The sequence below is a fragment of the Colossoma macropomum genome, unplaced genomic scaffold, assembly GCF_904425465.1.
Source record: "Colossoma macropomum unplaced genomic scaffold, Colossoma_macropomum, whole genome shotgun sequence".
Lineage (NCBI taxonomy): Eukaryota > Metazoa > Chordata > Actinopteri > Characiformes > Serrasalmidae > Colossoma > Colossoma macropomum.
This window is the reverse complement of record NW_023494794.1, coordinates 2,660,579-2,682,120: the sequence shown is the minus strand read 5'-3', so window position 1 is coordinate 2,682,120 and position 21,542 is coordinate 2,660,579. Positions and strand designations below refer to the sequence as shown.

The 21,542-nt window shown below is 39.4% G+C and overlaps 2 protein-coding genes across 3 annotated transcripts; both read right to left on the bottom strand.

Annotated features, from left to right (window-relative positions):
- Positions 1-571: 571 nt before the first annotated feature.
- rcc1l (RCC1 like) lies at positions 572-17,456 on the bottom strand. 2 transcript variants are annotated; one of them, XM_036579889.1, is made up of 12 exons: positions 17,334-17,456; positions 15,245-15,541; positions 13,569-13,698; positions 11,522-11,650; positions 10,194-10,260; positions 9,050-9,101; positions 8,301-8,385; positions 7,931-8,112; positions 5,642-5,729; positions 4,553-4,726; positions 4,274-4,359; positions 572-2,814 (listed from the first exon to the last, which is right to left on the bottom strand). In XM_036579889.1, exons 2-12 carry the CDS (start codon positions 15,527-15,529, stop codon positions 2,737-2,739), a joined length of 1,356 nt encoding a protein of 451 aa, XP_036435782.1. In that variant the 5' UTR covers positions 15,530-15,541; positions 17,334-17,456; the 3' UTR covers positions 572-2,736. The 2 variants fall into 2 exon arrangements, with proteins under 2 accessions (XP_036435782.1, XP_036435781.1); XM_036579888.1 differs by lacking the exon at positions 17,334-17,456 and adding an exon at positions 16,860-17,038.
- A 1,156-nt stretch (positions 17,457-18,612) lies between these two features.
- On the bottom strand, positions 18,613-21,436 carry LOC118814334 (interferon alpha-inducible protein 27-like protein 2A). The gene is made up of 5 exons (XM_036579887.1): positions 21,316-21,436; positions 21,166-21,195; positions 20,012-20,173; positions 18,887-19,004; positions 18,613-18,774 (listed from the first exon to the last, which is right to left on the bottom strand). The coding sequence occupies exons 1-4, from the start codon at positions 21,323-21,325 to the stop codon at positions 18,919-18,921; spliced, it is 288 nt and encodes a 95-aa protein (XP_036435780.1). The 5' UTR covers positions 21,326-21,436; the 3' UTR covers positions 18,613-18,774; positions 18,887-18,918.
- Between the last annotated feature and the right edge of the window lie 106 nt (positions 21,437-21,542).

Here is a 21,542-nt window from a genome sequence, read left to right as displayed (position 1 = left end):
CAATCAAAAATGAAGGGATCACATGATCCTGTGCAGATGGCTATCCTAATAAGTTAGGCCACAGTGACACATTCAGTTGTGAGGATTGTGTACTGATCAATTAAACCTTTCTTGCCCCACAGGGAATTTGTAAAATTTAGGACTGGTTATTGTGTTCTGGTTTTGCCACCTTGAATTTATTTCAGGTTCAGCTGTGTTCACATTGGGAAGTGTTCTCAAGGAATTTACACTGTCCTACATTCCAAAAGAACTATACACTGTATAGAGTGCGTAAACTTGGCCTGTTCGATTTCAGAAATGATTGCGTCAATTCCAATTCCAAGTAATTGGAATCGATGGAGGGGACTCAGCTGATGCCATACAATCTTGATTTCAAAAAACAATACACACAGAAGGACACGTAGCAAATTTACACGTACAATATTATTTATGTGACCTTAGCAAGGAAATTTGGAGACCTACCTAAATTACCTAAGCTAGTCCCTGTTAGCCAACTGTACCCAATTCTCCCTGGTCAACTCCTTCAGGTGGCTAGATGTTTCAGTCATGGCAACATGGTGTAACTCTAAGCCAGATTTGACATTTTACTTTATTTTCCACTTTTCACCAAAGTGAAATACAGCCAGACTATCAATGTATGTGATGTGGAAGGATGCATTTTTTTTATACAGACTGTCTAGACAGGGACAGCAAAGTATCTCCCAGAATATGCCCATGTGTGGTGGTGCAACTTGAATGTCACTGCTTTGACATGCGTTGACTCCTGATAAACAAAAGCCTGGAATGGATTCTTTTTTGGGATTGACTCCCAGCCCTAATGTGACCACATTAACTCTGGTTCATTCTATCCATCTGCAGTATAATGCCCAGATTTATCACTGGTGCAAAGATATTTTCTTTTGTGGTTACCATACAGTGTGCCTGGATGCAGTCACTTTTTTCCTACTGCTACCCCACGCATGAATAATGTATATTGAATGCAGACCACTATAACCTAATGGTCTGCATTAACTTGGTACAAACAAAGGATGTACTTGATTCTGATGGAAATGACAATTTACAATCAACCTTTAAAATGTTCTCTTCTGAGATTTAACATCTTTCTTCAAATAAACGTCTCATTTCAAGCATACTATAAAGGAATATCAAAACTCTGCTTAGGAAAAGCTTCATTAGATTTTGTCTGAATTGCAGTTTGATGACTTGGCCATTGCTTAACTTCAAGATGACACTATTTTAGCATAGACCTGACCTGACTTATAGTGGGTGCCAAAAGAAGCAGATGTTGGATTGCTGCGTTTTGCTCCAGGACCCAACCCTGATCCTGGAGTGCTCCCTGCTTGCCCCGTTTTCCCAACAGGCCTGATCAAACACCATGTCAGCTAACGAACACCTCATCGGCTAATGGAGTTAAAAGGGCGTTCTGATTTTTCTCAATTTTCTACCAATTTTTGAAAGGATGTGCATTATTGAATCTTTATGATGGCAACTTTCAAAGTGGTTCTAGAGGCCGTTCTAGAGAAACCTACTGAGTCTGAACTGTTCATAGTGGTGGTGATAGGAGCCAGATGTCTGAAGTGTTTAAGGCCTCTAAAAGCTATCTCAGCGAAAGATAGTATATGAAATAGTTACGTCTATGCTAGCTGCTGCTGGAGATATTGTTTTGCTTCTGTTGGGGATTTACCATCATCATCACATCTCCATACTTGGGGGACACAAGTAGGTTAACTAGTCATTTTGGGCAGAAAATAAAATGTCTATATTTGCACTGTAGACACTGCAACCCCTGGCTCTTATCACCACACTTAAGAAATTTAAGTTACATCAGACCACTCTTAATGACATGGTTTATATCTCAATTGCACTATGAAGAAGAAGAACTGTTTATATTCTTTAAAGTGAGTGTGTTAGAGCAGGAAAACACTAGGGTTATGCCAGGACCAAGGCAGGGATCTTGTGCAATAAAGCAAGATAGACTGATGATCTTCATTCAGCAGGACCTTACAGAGCCCTATCTCCCTCCTAATGGAAGATTAAATGAAACATGAAGTCTTCCTCTCTGTGGAAGTGGGGGAGTGGTGTGAGCAGACTTTGGAACTGAGATTTGGGTACTGAGCAGCTTATGCACTCAAGCTTTGACTTGATCCCACGTCAGGTGGCGCTGAACAACTGATCCAGGACCAGAGTTATCCCTGGAACCTGCAACTTTACATCACAATGGCCCATTAAGAAAGCTCATCCTGAAACAGGATTTTGAGGTACTGCAAATATGCCCCCACATAAGCAGCTTCCACTCCAGTGCATTTTAGTTCATAGAGTTCATTTGTTGCAGGAGATGTGGTCAGTGTGCTACTTCAAGGAACATCTCAACTATATACGCTAATGTCACTGAATAGATACCAGTGAGCTTGACATTTTCAAAATGGCAACTGATAGCTATATTAGCAGCATTAGTATTACTGACTGAGCCATTCATTACCACATGCAAAAAGGTCATGGATCTCACAGTCTCTCTGGTATATTTTGGCCATGCAATGAAGAGCAGATATGTCGTTACATCTCCAAGTTCAAGTAGATGCACTCTTGGCTTGCTTGATTTGCTTGATCTTGCTTGATGCCATGCAGTACGAGAGCTCCACAGACCTAACGTAGCCATGTGCAAGCTCAAGTAATGCTGGAGCTCAGTAGGATCAATAATGATGGAAATTTGATTTCCCTCAGCCTGACAATTTTGACTTAAATGATGGACTTGACCAGTGCCACCATGTGGTCGACTCCACAAGCAACATTCACCACATGTCCCGGTACTGTCACCTGAAAAACATGAGCATTACAAGTTTAAGGATCAAAAGTCTATGAGGCAGATTCTTTCCTGTATATACAGTCTGTTTGTAAATCTGGAAAACTATTTACATACATACATACAGTGAAAGGAAACAAGTATTCAGACACTTGTATTTCTGTAATAAAATTCTAGTGCATATATTTATTTCATATTTACACAGGTACTGACTTGCAGATCTTAAGAAGAAAAAAGTATATTCAAAAGCAAATATGTTTAAGAACTAAACTGATAGGGAAAAATAATTCAGACACCACAAATGAATAACATTAGTATTTTGTTGCAAAGCTGCTGTTGGAAAGTCTGATGTCTATGGTAAGAAGTAATTCACTTTTTGCAGCATTGTGGTTCAATTCTAGCGAACCATCTTCAATTCCCCAAGAAAGGCTCCTCTGATGGCATTTTTAAAATCATCCATTTATTTCCAAAGGGATTCAAATCAGCGTATTGGCTAGGCTGTGCAAGCACTTTCACCATATTTAGAAACCAGTGCCGAGTTATTCGGGCTGCATGTTTGTCTTGAAACGTCCATTTTTTCTTTTATGGTGTGATTAAACTGTTGTCTACCGGTACACCGCTCCGTTCTTGTTTCCTTCAATGACATTTTATGCCCCAGTACCATCTGCAGAGAAGCAGCCCCCTATCATGATGCTGTACTTCACTGTAGATATGGTGTTCTTGGGATCATACATGCAACCCTTTTCTCCAAACGTTACAAGCTAAATTCTGTTCTTGTGTCGTCTGACCAGAGGACATTGTTCCAAAACAGTTCTGATTTGTCTAAATGCTTCTTTGCAGATTTCAGATGCACATCTTTTCTTATGCTTCCCTTTTAGCAGAGGAGTATTGCATGGGGTGCAGTTCACAGTTACTGTTCAGGTCATCCTGCAACTCTTTAAGTGACTGTTGGCTTCTGTCTTATCTTCCATATCATTAGTTTGAGAGAAATCTGGTGTTTCTGTCAGGGGACGTGGTTCCATGAACTTACCAACTGCACATTTTCAAGTCAGTTGTACTGACAGATGTTTAAGGTCTTTGCTAGATCTTTTCCATTTGAGAGCTGTTTATTAATGTTGTCTTTGAGAACTTTGGGAAGCTCCTTCATTTTCACCATGATTGCTGCTTGTTGCATGAAATCTTCCCAGATCCCATGTGTAGAACATTTCTAACTTCACATGTGTGTATATTTTAATGTAGTGTCTGAATACTTTTTCACCTGATCAATTTAATTTTTAAAAATATATATCTTTGTTCATGCTTATGGATATATAATGGATACTTTATGAACACTCAGAGGTTTAGAGGTACAAAGTCAAAATTCATGTGTAAATATGAAGTGGATATATGCACTGGAAGTATATTAAATAACAAAAAACTAAAGTGTCTGACTACATTTCCCCTCACTGTATATCAGAACTGCATTCTACTAACCCGCCATGGAAAATACTGGTCTTCTTGTTTCCCGATGCCTAAACATCCTCTCACGTTCTTGCCCCAGACAAACAACTCACCACGATCTTAGCAGAGGCACACCTGAGTTCACTTCTGTAATCAACCGATTTCAGCCAACAGTTAATCATGTAATCTCCTGCTTTGTTAGAATGAAAACCTACAGCCACACCAGCCTTAGACACTCCTGACCATGAACAACTGAAAAGGAAGGGAATACGTCACATTAATACAGGGAACAGCTATAAGTCTAATGCTTACCTGTGATAGCTGCAAAGTTAGTGAGTCCACAGCGGATGTGGGAAACTTTTACTGTAGGATTGAACTCCGACCTCCCAAAAAGCGTAGCTGGCACTTTCTCTGGGATTTCAGACTCGGACAGATTAGGCCCTTTTCCCAGAATTCCATAACCCCACACAAACACCTCCCCGTCCTCTGCAAGTAAAATGCTTTCATTACATGCTTCATTTAAAGGGGAAACAGATTTTTCAAAATTTCATCATAATTCATAATGGTTTACACTTCCCAAATGTTCAGATGTAAACAAAATCATTCAGAACAGTTTTGATGTGAAAATGGCAGAGAAACTTACAGGGTCAGATTTCTTTATAGTAGTGGTGATAGAAACCAAAGGTGGTGATGTCTACAGTGCAAATTTAGGCATTTTATTTGCTTACCACAAAACAACCAGTAAGCCCACACATGCCCTCTGATTTGAATATGTAATGTTGATAATGGTAAAATATTGGTAAATCTGATAAAGTTTTCTTCTGTATTATTTTGCCTTACAACACTATGCATGTGCCTTTCCACTATGAATTAATTTTTAAAAACATATTTTAGGCCTAAATCTTTTATAAACGATCATGAAACAATGTCGCATAAGGCATAAGGAAGCTTATTTATAACCATTTCATGTCATGGGAGCTTTTAGAGGCATTAAACTTTTCAGATGTCTGTTTTTTTCCTATCAACACCGCTGTGAACATTTCTGACTTGGACAAGAATTCATATTCATATTAAATGGAAGCCTAACAAGAAACCACAATACACAAGATGTATTTGATTTGTGTGTAAATACTGCCACTTTACATCTTGTTTAGTGCTTTAAGGCCATTTTGCATGACAGATGTTAGCTCAAAGCATGCATGTCTTTCATAGCCCTGAAACAACTGGTAACCATGGCAGCCATTAACTCAGAAGCCTCTGAAGATCAATTGCGTGCAGTTTATAGCTTGCAAAAAGTGCTCCAATTAAGCAAGCAGCTTATTAGATGTTCAACAGTTTTCTCCAAAGCAAATTCTTTACTAACACACAGGCACCCACAAGGAGAGGAGGGGCAGAGCTCACCGTTGAGTACAGCGACCTGGGTTCCCCCGCACGCAGCCTGCGTCACCTTCCCTACCCCCTTCAGAGGAAGCAGTCGTGGAGAGCTGATCTGTAGAGCACATGTGAGAGACAGCTGATCTGAAACTAGTGCAAAGTTGTTTAGTCTCTTTAAAAGAAAAAGCAAGGAAGAAATTTCAAATTCATATGTAGATCACACGAAAAGGCACTAAATTATCAATCTTTGCATCATCTGACCACATTCTGTGTTTACATCTACCTTCTTCATAGAATAGTAACCAAATGTATTATTCACCATGTACATTAGCAGCATCTCAGATTAGATCAGAAAACTTTATCCACTGATTTAATACAAAGTAATTTAACAAAGTATTTATTAACTCTTACATTTAAAATCACTACACACCACTCATACCTCAATGTTGCAAGGAAAGAAAAGTCACTCATGCACTGGTTATTTTATTAGATACATCTACCTTGTATCTACACTCACTGTCCATTTACCACACTGGTTCACACTGTAGTTGAACCAATGTAGTTACAATGACAGATCGTAATCCATCTGTACGACCACTGACCAGGTATTATTTTGATGGTGGGTCATTCTCAGCACTGCAGTGGCACTAACATGGAAGTGGCATGTTAGCTTGCGCTGCATTTGTCTGAGAGTTGCTAGAGTTTTTAAAGACTGTACACTAAGCTTTCTCACTGCCTTACTCGGTGTGCATATTACTTCTTCATTTTGACAGGTGTGAACACCACCTGTACTCCGAATATAATGGGTCTTGGTCCGTGTACAAGCAAACTGTGGTTCAGTTCATTACTGATGTGAATGCGATTTAATGACAGTCTGCACCAAAACAGGGAATTCAACTTTGGAGCCGGTTTCCTGCTAAACTGGATTTTTGTTGTATTTGGAGGGGGAAAGTGATTTGGTGCTAAACATATGCACTGTTCACAATTGATGGCAGTTATCGAACCCAGCAGTGTATTACTGATGTAATGGGTGTGCATTTGGGCCTAACTTGGAATAGATTATCCAGTATAGCATTACTGACTGTACACAGTTCATGTTCAGCATAGCCTATAAAGATAAGCAAGGTTTAAAAATGTCTATGAGTAACTGTTATGCTTGCAATATTATTGCTGTTCATTTGCCTTTCTGACTTGGAATGGAATCTCACAGTTTCTGGAACAGAAATGAAAAGTAAACGTGTTAAAAATATTAATACTCTGAAATCATTGATTAGGTCGTGTGAGCTCTGCAATATATGAAAATAAGATACATATATACATCAAATAAATGAATAATTTTATTACAATTGTTTCGAGTTTCTCTGTCCAGGCATTTCTCTGATATTTGACAGGATTCTAAAATTTACAAGAATAAAAAATACAAGAATATATACAAAACACATAAAACTGCTGAGTTTGTACTGTGGATGCAGTGTATATTCACTGGTATACTTGCACCTGATAGCCATGCTGCTGTGCCCACTCAGCTCACTTTTACATAATGTACAGGAAACCATCTTTTTTATGGTGCATTAAAGCCGCGTTACGTACACTATTTTGGCTAAACTTGAGAGAAGTAGCATTACTGGGTCAGAATAAAAAAATGCTGAGATTACAAAAGTACAGATTGCATGCAACTGCACATTTCCACCAGAGAGGCCTCCAAATCCCCAAAACTTACATTATGCAGCTTTAAAGTGTTTTCAAAGTTTTTGGGGGGTTTCTTGTACTGCAGTCTCCACAATCTGTATTTCCCTTTTTCTGTTGCGTGATGGAAATGGGAAGCGCAAATGTCATCAAGCCAACTAAGCCATAACATAATTTGTTGCCATCATTTTTTTTTTTTAAATCAACATTATTGACTCCTGAAAACAATCAATCATCAGGAAGTAGAGATCAGGTAAGGTTTATTTTTAGAACTCTGCGATGGATCTAGAAATTGGTTCGTGGACTTTTCTTAGTCCAGCACACTGAACCATTAACAGGTCACTACCATGTCAGTGTTACTGCAGTGCTGAGAATGAAATGTATGTATATTGTAAGTACACGTGATAAAATGGAGAGTGAATGTAGATACAAGACCCAATAAAGTGAACATACATGACAAATGGAAACAGCAAAAGTGCTAGAAAGCTGTTGATTTGCAACAAGCAATCAAAATCATAACAAAAGGAGAGTCTCTAAACAGAATATTCACAGCTGACAAGACGACAGATTTTCTACAGATTAGTTAAAGAAGAGCTAAAAGGGACATCTCTTTGGGCCCTTTGACCTTACCTGTGTTGCCTCTGTGACTGAGGCAAGCTGCAGGTACTCAGAGTTGCCCCAGCCGAACAGTTGGCCATCTGTGGATACAGCTAAGCTGCAGTCTCCATACGTGATCACCTGCTGAATTTTGACCCCTGCCAGGTCCCCCCGCACTGGAACAGGGAGTGCAGTCTTGTCGTGATGGCCGAGACCTGAGGACAAACAGCTGAGTCATTTCTCAGAACTCCCCCCATGCTCCTTGTTAATACTAATAACTCTGTGCTTATTGTAATCATAGACCAGTCTGGACAGCGTGTGTAGCCTCAGGAGCAGGTGTCTGAGAAAGGAGAGAGCTAGAGTGAAAGAGAGAGATAGAGAGGATGACAATGATCACACGGACCTGTTTGTCCATCTGCCCCCCATCCACAGGCGTACACTGAGCCAGTCTCTGTCAGGAACAAACTGTGGTCCTGCCCACACGCCACCTAGCAGAGCGGGTGACACATGACGGTTTATTTACCTAAAGTGGCTTCCACTGAATGAGCAGAAACTCTCCTATCAAGGAAGAACTCAAAAGTTACAGTTTTCATAATGATTTGGATATATATGACATATTAAAGAAATAGTGCTGCTTCTTTAGTTCAGAACTGGAGTGGCGAGGCTAACATTTCTGTTGTCAGCACTCCTACTTTATTTTTATAGTTTATAGTTTCATAGTTAAGTCATACTGTGTTCTAAACCAAATAGACAAGTCCTGAGACCTTAATGAAGACCTGGATGCAATTTGAGCAGCGTGAGAGAAGATCTGAAGATGTATTTTACAAAAACTATTTGGGTGTCTACTGAGTTGTAATGTTTCTTAGCAACGTTAACTTCGCTGCTCCAGCTCTAAAATCTGGAAAAAAGAAGGGGAAGACTGTGGAAATTAGATTTTTTGCTAAACCATTCCTTTAAAGGTGTAAAAATGCATTAAAGTAGTGATTCAACTGCATGAATTTTGGAATGTTAGACTTAAAATACTTTTCAAAAAATGTTATGCACTCATTTTCGGTCAAATTAAAATTCTGGATTTATCACTGTTAAGAAAATACAGGTATATATGTATGTATGTATTTATATATGTATGTATGCATGCATGTATTCACCCACCTGAACGACTCGGCTGTCAAAGCCCTCTATCTTGTGGACAAGATGGCTGCCACTGGAAAGAGCACAGGAATGAGTCTTAATGCAGACCTGGATGTGGTTTGAACAAGCTAAAAGAAGTTTTTGGGGATGTATTTTTACAGGAATAATTTGGGCTACTGGGGTGAGTATACGGAGTTCTAGTGTTTCTTAGCAACGTTAGCCTTGGAGCTCCAGTTCTAAATTAAAGAAACTAAATTTGGACTGCAAACATGTCTCGGCTGACTGAGCACGTCTGGGGTAAGTGGAAAATTGTGTGAATAGACATTTAGGTAACATCTTTTTTTATTGTTTATATTGTACTTTCAGCGATTTAAACTTAACCCGTCTCCTAAAATACAGCATAACTGTTGTTAACTTGTTAAATAATGGTACACATCAATATCTAAGCTCGTAAATCTGAGGGGTTGGCTAAGTTTTGCCTTCCCCTATCTAGTCAGTGTACTCACATGTGATTTGTATTATGGCAACCAATGGACATGCAGTGGACATGCAAGGAAGACTACAGTCTGATCATACATATTGATATTTTTTCACTTGTAACACTCCCAAGTCACTTTCAGGTGGGTGAACAGGTTCTTAATGGTTCATGAACCAGGTATGTACTACTGCAATTTCTCATTAGAAGAAAAACAAACACAAGTATTTGTCAACTTCCAAATGAAGAGCCTCCAATTTATGAAAAGACATTAACATTTTTATCGACCTCTCAAACCTGATGCATTAATGCAGAGAAATGAATGAATATCTTAAAGAACACTTTAAAATCAATTTGCAAACAACTATGAAATTTAAAAAGGGGGGCTAACAATATATGAAAACAGTGAACTTTATGGTTACAGTAAAAACTGTGTTTAAAGACAATGAGAGAATATAAAAAGCCTGGTAAATCTGCACAGCACTATGTTAAGCATCCTTCTCTGTTTATCCAGGCCGTCCCTAAAGCACAATCACAGCTCATTTTCCAGTATGAGTCAAATGTGTGATTCATCTCCTCTTAAGCTGGCTTGGATAATTAAGCTGGGAAGGAGCCATCTCTGTGACGTCCACTGCTGCTTCACATCTGCTTATTTTGAACGCAGTGTGGGGCTGAAAGCAAGACACAAACCTGTAAACTTCATCCTCAACTATCTTCCTTCCACACTGGCCGTAGACGTTATTACCCATGCTGAACACTGCAGGGAGAAGTAGAGGAAAGACAAAAAAGGTTGGATCTTCAGGTCTCCCGATTGTGCTACTGCATTTTGAACACACAATTAAACAATAAACTGATTCATCAAAAAGGCTAAATTATACAAGAGTGCTGATCTAGAATCATCTGCCTCCATCCATATACACAGAGTTGCCAGTTTATTAGGTACCTTCTAGCTACACTCACTGGCATGCCACTACTAGGCCTGTGCATATTTTTAGGGGGTAGGAACTCAAGGACAAAAAGGGCAATGAACAAAATCTCCATTTTTGTCTTTTTAATTTTATTACAGAATTTACACATGCCAGTTGTCCTTTATGTTGTGTTCATAATTCATGGTGAATAGAGCTACAGAAATAGTCCAAAATTACTTGGAAAAAAATCCTGCTCTATTAACTTCTTTCCAAAGTTATGAATGTTTTTTTTTCCATTTCCTGAAGCAAAGTAAGCTTAATCGTTAACAGAAAAAGGCCCTCAACACAGCATAGCATTAAATAAATAATTCAACACTGCTGTCATATTTTTGAACTCCAGTTTCAGGACTTTATAACAATGCCTTAGTTATGTTTATGATATCAGTGAGCGCTAACCACTCTACTCAATCAATGAACTAATTAGTTCATTGGTTAACAACCAATCAGCATTTAGAAGCAACAATGTCTGTGTCATGTCAACCAAAAACTTTTTGCTGCAGAAAAATTGAAAGTTACTGGTAAGATACTTTCCAAAACTAATAGAAATTCCCACATAAATGGGTAGAACTCATTTTTAGCCAGTTCACGCCATTCACCTGCATCCATTGAGGATTTGCTCGCAGGCGCCCTCTAGTGTTTTTGTTACATTGGGACAAATAGCAAGTAGCCAGGCTCCACTTTAACTGGTTTTGGTGAAATCTCAGTATTGCACTAGAGGGGAACCCCAAGGTCTTTAAGGATGGCCTCATAAAACACAATTTTTCTGGCTGACCAAGAGGGCACTCTGGGCTCAAGCACTCTCTGAGGCCATCTGTGCACATGCCTGGCCACTTCCATGTTGGTAGCACTGCTGTGTTGAGAACTGTCCACCATCAAAATACTTTAAGTGGTAAAGTGTGTAAATGTAAAGTGCACCTATGTAGAAAGTGTACCTGATAAAATAACTAATGAACTCATTATAGTCTCTATATCCATCATTATAACATGGAAGGCAGAAACTGATCCAGAATCAGCACTTAAAATGACCTGTGCTCTGAGGTTTCTCCTTACCTCCCTCAGAGTCTGTGAGCACCAGAGAGTGCGCTCGGCCGCAGGACACCTGCAGGACACGCGTCTCCTGAGGATTAGCCAATGGCAGAGACACAGGTGAGGGCTCCAGCACATAATCATAGCTTTTATCTATGGAGACACAGGAACACGACACAAATGGCTTATTCACCAGCGCTTTCCAATACTGGATAATAAAGTACTAAGAACTATATTAAGCTTGACAAATAGATTAACAAAGCATTGCTAGAGATTGCTAGAGAAGCTTGAACATGTCAAAGAAAAGTTTACTACCAATAATGATGTACTCTTACGTAACTACAGCTTTAGTCTGCCATCAAGTGGTACTCAAGCTGAAGTACATTATATGTCCAAAAGAACGTGAACATCCCTCCTGTTTCAGCCACACCCATTGCTAACAGATGTATGAAATCAAGCATACAGCCATGCAATCTCCATAGACAAACAATAGCAGTAGAATGATTCGTACTCAAGAGCTCAGTGGCTTAAAATGCGGAACTGCCATAGGATGCAATAGGATGCAAGTCGGTTTGTGAAATGTCTGCCCAGCTAGATCTGTCCCAGTCAACCGGGAGTGCTATTATTATATTGTTAACTGAAAGCATCTAAGAGCAAAAACAGCTTAGTCACAAAGTGGCAGACCACGCAAATTCACAGAGCAGGGCTGCAGAGTGCTGAGGCATTACATTACTCACTACAGACTGCGAAAAGCTTCTGGAAGCAACATCAGCACAAGAATTCTGCATTGGGAACTTTATTAATTGGTTTTCCATGGGTGAGCAACAGCCTAAGATCACTATGTGCAATGTCAAGCATCAGCTGTAGTGGTGTAAAGCACGGCACCACTGGACTCTGGAGCAAAGAAAACGTGTTAACTGGAGTGATGAATCACGCTTCCTTATCTGCAAGTCTAACGGACAAATCTAGGTTTGGCGGACACCAGGAGAACTCTACCTACCAGAATGCATAGTGCCAACAGTAAAGTTTAGTAAAGGAGGGATTATGGTCTGGGATTATTCTTCTGGATTTGGCCTAGGCACTTTAGTTCCAGTGAGGGGTCATGTTAATGCTACAGAATATGAAGACATTTTACACATATGCTTCCAACCTTATGGCAACAGTTTAGGAAAGACCAGCCCAGGCCGTCTCATCAAACATTAGAGCCTGACCTCACAAAATCTCTTTTGACTGAATGGGCATCACAGACTCACTCCAAAATCTTGTGGAAAGCCTTCCCAGGAGTAGAGTGGAGTGCAGTTATAGCTGCAAAAGGAGTAGCTACTCCACAATAATGCCCGTGGTTGTGAAATGAGATGTCCAACAAGCTCATATAGGTGTGATGGTCATACTTTTGGCCATATAGTGTAGACTGGAATTGAGCTGGAATTCAGTTTCCAGTCGCAGCTGTGCCACATGCATCCCATAACCAGAGATTCATTTTTATCCAACTTTGTTACATGAATTATTTGTTATTATTCTAAAATATTCTTTATTTGACAATTTCTCCTGATAATTTATGTTAAAAATGGTAAAAAACAGTTGTTATTTGTAACCGCTGTTGAGGTGAAAACACAGTGATCAAGAGGCTTTCGGCATGACTGCATAATATGCTATAGCGAATATTAGATCTGTTAACAAAAATCTGCTCCCTGCCATAAGCCCTACCTAGATTATTTCTCTTTTCATGGATGTTTTATCTTCACGTTTTCTCCTCCCTTTTCCTCTTGCCTAGATCTACAGATTAACCCCAATGACAGAATGGACTTCAGTACACTCTGTTTTGTTCTGTGGACTGTGAGAATCACAAGCCAGACACTCTCCTTGACATTTTCCTTTGCCAGTGTGAAAAGCCTCGTAAGCATACAATGGAACTAGATGTGCTTACTGAAACAAAGAAAATATAGGCAAAAAATGACCCCAACAGAGTTTCAACTTTCCAAGTTTCCATCTTTCTGCACATTCTAAATGTGGAACAGACGATGTGGAAACTGACAGCATCCTTTTGTAGCAAAAGTAAGCAGTGTCTTACTGCGGTCATGTTGAGTGCGTTGAAAGCCCAGCTGAGAGTCCTTGTTGAGGCCCATGCCCCACACTTTGGTAAGATCTTTAGTATTAGATGCCAATAATGTGAAGCCATAACCACAGGCTGCTGAAGAGATCTACATAGAAAAAATACATAAAACTATCAAAATTGCAGCTAAAAGTACATACACAGGGCATGTTAAGAGAACGCCACTAATTATTTTTAGTTTTACTGTAAAACTTTCTGAGACAAACTCAGACATCTGATGATAGGAACCAGAATGTTTACTACACAAATTTAGCCATTTTATTTACTATCCAAATGACCAGTGAACCTACACGTTTGTTGTTTATGCCAATGTAATAATGATGTGGTTTGTGTACAGTTTGTCCTGTGAAGACCTTGTATGTACCTCTCCACAATGAATGTATTTTAAAAATATCTTTAAGAGGCCCACATCCTACATTTTTCTTTTATTTTATCCACTTATTACATTTGTGTCAGTTTTTTACATGACCACTCTTTGTCTCAAAGAATTACTCAGGCTGTTTTTGTTACTGTGCCTTCAAGACTGATGTAAAGAAGCTCTAGTCTGATTGGCTGTCCTGTACTGTGCTTGATTCAAGAAGCAGTCTGGGCTGAAACACTCCATATAACTTCAGCATGAGTGGGCAGGGATAAAATGCTGTAGTCTGAAATGTAGGATAGGGGGCCTTTAAATTATATGTGTAAATCATCACAAAAACAGTGAAATCAAAACAGGCTGTTTTTGCAACTTTGGTTACATGTATGGGCCATATGAACTGCAGTGTGAACAATACATTTAGAAACTTTAACAAGTGAGGAAAATTCTGTTTTCCATGATATTTGCCCTTTAAGGATAAAGCCTTCCGAAAACCGACATAAAACAACATCTTGGGCATCAGACAGCAAATTTATAACCGTTTCATTTGATAGCTTCCTGTGAGCCACTACTGTGAACAACTCTGACTCAGCATGTTTCTCAAGAAGAGAGCATTTCACACCTTAACACCCTGAAAATCTACATTTTAACCATTAAAGTACCCAAATTGTGAAAAAGGAATTTTCCACACTTTTTAAAAAATACATACATGACATAGTAATTATACACTGCAAGTTTCAAAACATACAATTCACTTGTCAGTCCATATATAAAATTTTGCAGTGAAAACAGCCTGTTTTGAAGTAAACTTTTCTTTATATCTGCCTATGTGGCCTACAGCAGTTTAACCGTGCCCATTTACGCTTAAGTGTGAGTGTTTCAGGAAAGACCGCTTTTTGGATGAGGTATAATTCAGGGCAACCAATCTGAGCAGAGGTAATTAACATACATCAGTCTCAACTGCACTGTAACAAAAACATCTGGTTAATGAGGGATTAAGAGAGGTTGGAAAATGGTTATGTAAAAATGAACTTTTTGACTTTTTTGGAACACAAAAACATAAAGTGGACTCCAGAAGGAAAAAAAATGTAGGATAGGGGGCCTTTAAATTATGCAAAAATTTTGAAAAATACACAGAAATCCCGTTTAATTTCTAAAAGGGTCTCTACAATAAGAAACACGCCTCTTTTACTGTGATAAGTGACATGACAATTCGGTATCACAGACAATATCAGTTTCACATCCATACGCATCCTACAGTTTAGGACCAAAAGACTACCTTCTGTTCCGTATCCAGGCGGTAAGGAGTGAGCTGATATCTTCTGGGCTTTTTCCTGCCACTGTCTGGAACCACAAAGCTGGGGATTCCTAATGCTCCTGTGCAGCTGAAGCCCCACACAAATACTTTTTCCCTGGGTTTTCTGTGTTCACCTACGTACTGGAAGACCGGCCTGTTGTCTGTCGGCTCTCTCCTCTTTGGAGCTGCACTGCCAGCAGTGGCAAATCCACGGCATCCCAGGAGAAATCCATATCGACCACAGACCCGAAAGCAGCTTAACGCCATCGTGTGAAACGGCTGCAAAACAGTGTGTGAAGGCATGAAATGAAAAATGGCTCTCTACACATTTTACAAGCTGAAATATGTAACAGCATGGCTCCTACTACTGACACGTTCATTTGGAATTTCCAGTCAAAGTAAAAGAATCATCTACTCATGATCTTAAATGTGAAGTATGCATTGATATTTCTACTTTACAGCTTTAAGGGCTCACATCATAGAAATTTCCTTCACTTTTTTAAATAAGTGTTGTTCATGTGGAAACTAAGCTGCAAAAATGAGCCATTTTTAATTCAGTGTTTTTATGATTTCACAAAAAAATATAGATCTGAGACACAGATCTGCCTTTTCAGCCTACTGCCCCGCCCACTCCCACTGAAGTTATAAGAAGTGTTTCAGCCCTGACTGTTTATGAATGCGGCACAATAGAGCAGCCAATCAGATCAGGTCTTATATCATATAGTCAGTCTTAAAGGCACAGTAACACAATAGTGGGATAAAAAGAGGCTGGAAACAGTCATGTAAAAATGGAGTGTGACTGTTTGTGTTACACAAAAGAATGGTGTCTCTCTGAAACATAAAAAGTCTGCATTCTCTACAGTTCATGGTCTCATTAGAGAGAGCAGTTTGGCAGAAGTGGCTCCTTTTACTGGAGTCCTACGTTCATCAGAAAGACAGAAAAAGGACACAGCAACACCTACACTGGCAGTTATGGATTACATAACTCTACACGGTATAAGTGAAAGTAAATGTGTCCCTAAACTCTAAAAACCAAAGAAGACACCAATACTGTACTGTACAGTACTGAATCATTAAACTACACTCTAAAAAAGATGGTTCTTCAAGGGTTCTTTTATGCTTAAATGGTTCTCTGCATTGTGAAATGGTTCTTCAGATTGATAGAGAAGGTGTTCTTTATGGTTCTATATAGGACCTTTTTGAAAATGGTTCTATATAGCACCAAAAAGGCCTCTGCTATTGTTACGATGTACGGTTGTAACTATTAATCTGAAGAACCACTTGAGCATGAAACGGTTCTATATAGAACTCAGGTCTCTAAACAGAACCATTCCCTTTACTAAAGAACACTGAATAACGTTTTTTAAGTGCGTACTGGCGGAGACTTAAAAGGATTTTACTACTACTACTAAATAATATGGTGAAATGTGTGGCTTATATAACTCTCAACTGTTCTACCGATATTCTTATATGAACACCTTATTCTTCTTATTCATTCATTTCACCGCATTCCTCCGTTCTTTCTGGTGTTTTTGCTAGCTTACTAGCTCAATAACGCTAAACCTAAATGAGTCTGTCAGGTGACGTTGACTGTTACCTCGCTGTATCCACGCAGATGTTTTTCCAGCAACAGAAACGAAATTTCAAATCCTTCAAAACAATACTGTGCTTATATTTTCCTGCCCATCGTGAACAAAACACAAAATACAGAAAGTTTCCGCCGTTTGTGATTACTACTGTACTCTACATGCTCTCTGACAGGAGGCAGCCATGACAGTCCACCCTCTGACCTCCATCACACTAACAGCCTGTAACCGCCGGAGGGCGCAAGAGCTCTGTTTATTTCAGAGACGTGTTCTTAGTCTTACTGAGCATGCGCATATCATTACCACAGCGTAGTAATGTTTCAAACGTTTTATTGTGTTTTTAATGGTAATTCAGTACAAATTCAGCTTAAATCTATTACTTACTCCCTTAGAAGCTGATTTGGGTGATAAAAAATTCCTAATGATTATTTTAATGCTGGTAACGTCTTCTGATAAGGAGATTTAAACTGTCAAAATTATCCTACCTGTAGATTTCAGTGCTGGTGGCATTTTCTAAATGGCTAATTTAGGCCATCAAAATATCCGACCTACAGTTTTATATAGAGCGCTTCCTAAAAACATGCGGTACGGAGTCTTGCCATTTCCTATTCCTCCCAATAAATAAAACATGAGGAGGTAAACACCAGAGGGCGCCCGCGAGTGAGTCCTCAGTAAATGGGGTGAATGGAGCTAAACGGCTAAAAACCAAAAGTTAAAACAGTTTCTAACCACTCGTCTAGGACCTTCTTTAATTTCAGAAAATAGAATAGTGTATTTCACTAAAAGATCGAAGAAAACCTGTCTGTATATTTTCTTTGTTTTTTTTTAGAACAAAAAGGTTTAGGGCAGTACGACGGCATTACTGTTACTGAATGCTGATTGGTTAGCGTTACTGCTACTGAGTGCTTGTTGTTTGGCATTACTGCTACTGAGTGCTGATTGGTTGGCATTGCTGCTACTGAGTGCTGATTGTTTGGCATTACTCCTACTGAGTACTGATTGGTTAGCATTACTGCTACTGAGTGCAGATTGGTTGGCATTGCTGCTACTGAGTGCTGATGTTTGGCATTACTCCTACTGAGTGCTGATTGGTTAGCATTACTGCTACTGAGTGCTGATGTTTGGCATTACTACTACTGAGTGCTGATTGGTTGGCATTACTACTACAGAGTGCTGATTGGTTGGCATTGCTGCTACTGAGTGCTGATTGGTTGGTATTAGTGCTACCGAGTGCTGATTGGAGCCAAGACACGTCCCTACTCCCGCTCTCCACTTTAGGTCTCTGTTGTCAGTATTTTTGTCATCATTAAAGGGCCTGTATCACAGAAAACTGAATTTTCCTCACTTCCTTGAAATAAGGGTTCGACGTAGTATGTAAACACTGTTAATTGTTCAAAAACACCATCCCCACCACACTCCATATATGGAAACCAAGCTGCAAAAATAACCCGTTTTGAATCGTTTGTGTGATGTCACAAAAAACAACATATTTAGATCCGCCCATTTGTGCTGAAGTTATAAGGAGCGTTTTAGCCCAGGCTATTTAGAATGAGGAGTAATACAAGGCAGCCAATCAGAACAGAGCTCACCTGGACACATCAGACACATCGAAGGCACAGTACATAAAACAACAAAAATGTTAATAGTTGAACCTTATTATATACAAGAAAAATGGAGGATATAGGCCCTTTAACCTAGTTAAGTTTACTCATTGAGTAAATCAGAACAAACAAAAAATATACTGAAAAGTGAAATAAGGAGACATTTTACCATTTTATAGCCATGCACATTTTATTTGTGAAGCAAAGGCACTGTGCAACAGGGTCATTTTTCCTTCATGTAGATGAGAGCTAACTTCAGTAAGCTTTTCAAGATTAGTGTATTAGTGCGTTTTCTCAACTTCAAATTTCCTCCAAGCATGTTGCTCTGGAAGCAAAAATGAGAAACTCAGACAAACAGGGCAAATAATTATGGGAGATTCAGGATTATAAAAGAAGAAAGTGCATAACATCAGAATTTAACAGAAAGGGTTTCATACTTAAAAACAGAGCTGATGAGAGGAGGATATTGTTACAGCAATAATCCGATAGCTGTGCCAATAGCACCTCCTGCAGACGCCATGGCTGCTGTCCCAGTGGTAGACAACCCGGCTGCCCCTATACAACAGGAAAGCTGTCCTTGCAGATTATCAGATGCATTTCAAAACCTGTTCCACATACACAGCTCTGCAATCTGAAACATCTGTTGACAAAGCTGAACTTTCTCTATATTGGTCCTTTGAACGTACACCCCAGCTTTGAACCCCAGTTTGTCAAAACTTCTACAAAATTAAACCAGTAAGTCATTCAGATGTTAAATGCGACATTCCAGAGAAACGTACGAAGTGAGAATTGTTCACAGTGGTGGTGATAGGAACGAGACGTCTGAAGGATTTACTGCCTATAAAACCTCCTTCATAAAAAGCTATAACACAAAATGATTACAGATATGTTGCCTGATTCCTTTTTTTGTACAATAGCCTTGAGATAAGGCTTAATCTAAAATGTATTATGAAAATGCACTGACCACTCACTCCATATAGGTGAATTTTGTAGTTCTAGACTGTAGTTCATCTGTTTCTCTGCATACACACAGCACTGCTGTGTTTGATCCACTTATACCAGCGCAACTCTCACTGACAAGTACTTCAACACTAACATATAGGTTCAGTGGTCACTTTGGATAGTAAATAACATGGCTATATTTGTGTTGTAGACATCCCAATCTCTGGTTCCTATCACCACCACTGTAAAGAAATCCTAGTCTGCAATGAAACATCACATCAAACTGCTCTTAATGACTTTGTTTACTTCTCATTGTTTGAGGATTGCAGAAATTCTCTGTGGGGTATTTGACAGGGCTGGGTTTCCTGAATGTTTCAGTACAAAGATGATTCTTGAATGGTAAAAGCATCACACTGAACATTCTCTCTACCAGTTAAGATGATCTTAACACTACAACACTTTTGGGAAACTGGGCCCTGAGCAGTACTTCTAGATCTGTTTGATAACTTAAAACAAAAATGATGACAGTCCAGTAAGAGAATAGATGATTTGCATTTGGCTTAAGTTATCTAGTAAGGTGAGAAAACCTACTTTGAAGAAAAAACACATTGACATCTTACCAATAGACTGCAGGACGGCAACAACACTGCCAGCTGCGACCCCTCCACCATTAGCCAAAGCAGCGGAGGACATCATTGAGGCAGCCACGGACCCTGCTGCTATTCCAGTAGCAGTGAATCCCGCTGCCGCTATCAGAGCTGGAGTTACTGCAACGGCTCCAGCTTGAAAGCAGGACAGTCAAACAGACAGAAGAACGCAGTTTAGCTCAGTCACTCTCACTGAGCCATCAAGAAGGTGCATTTCGGCCTAAAACTAGTATTTTATTCATTGATTGTCTGTTGCGCAGCACTGTGTCCCTCAGTCTAATGCTGATAATCCTTCCCCTCCCTGGTGATAAAGATATGGAAATGATAAGGCTCATAAATACAGATGTAATATTTGGCTTCCTTGCAGCAAGGTTAGCTATCCGGCTCCCTTCTGAATTAGTCAGCTAGTGGGAAAAAATCTGTCCTTGTGTATCTCAGATAGCATTTTTTCAGTAGTTCAAGATACATCATCAGAAGCGGACTTTCCAAGCCTTTAAGCTGTACACCCACTCTGGGTTCTGTGGTGGCACCACTGTTGGAGGAGAGCAGGCATATGTTGCGATGGTTAACTTTCCCAGTGAGGCTAGTGTCCCTTTAAAGTGATAGTTTGTTAAAAAAATAAAATGTATTCCCTTACCCAAAATTTTGCTGATTAGCCAAGACATGTTTGTTGGTTTTGCCATCGAATGTGAACTGGCTTCCTCAACAGAAGCAGTTTCTTTCATCTTAATGTCTCGTAGCTCCAGTGTAAAACCAAAAAAGCAAACTTAAGACGGCAAACATGCCTTGGCTGTTCAAAAACATTTGGTGTACACCACATTTTTGGATTTTTTAAATTTTTTAAAATCATTTTATGAAATTTATGTCCAAAGCCATATCAGTTTCTGAAAATCAGTTTAAGCATTGTGTAGTTTTGACGTGACCCACAATAGTTTTCTAGAGCAGAGGTTCCCAATCTCAGCTCTGAGCCAAACATTCAGAAAACACGAATACAGTGTTGGAAGATGGAATAAGGCAAAAACCATGGGTCCTGGCTTAGGAAATGTTGCTGGATTGGAAAATCTTCTGTACAAAACACATAGCTTTAAAGATCGAAACAAAGCCAAATAAACACATGTATAGCTCACCTGCTCCTGCTGCCGCTACTGCGAATGTTACTGTTCGAAAGAAAAAACATAGGCAATGTTAATTCACTCAACATCATTTGCATATGATACAAAGTAAATACATCTTATTAAATATTCAATAAAAAGAAAGGAGCAAAGTTCTTTACTTACGTAAGCCCATTATGTGCACTGATGCCAAGACCTGCCTCTATGTCTACCTCAGTGAAGCAGCTAAAGGGTGGAACTCTTCCACAGAAATGAAACTGGAGCTCTTCTATAGAAATGAAAGTGTGAGGAGGTGGAGCAAGAAGGTTCCATCCAAGAGGAGTCTGTTGGAGGGGGGGCTGGAGGTGGACCTGATGTCGTGTTTGGTCTAAAGTCAAGGGGCCAAAATTTAT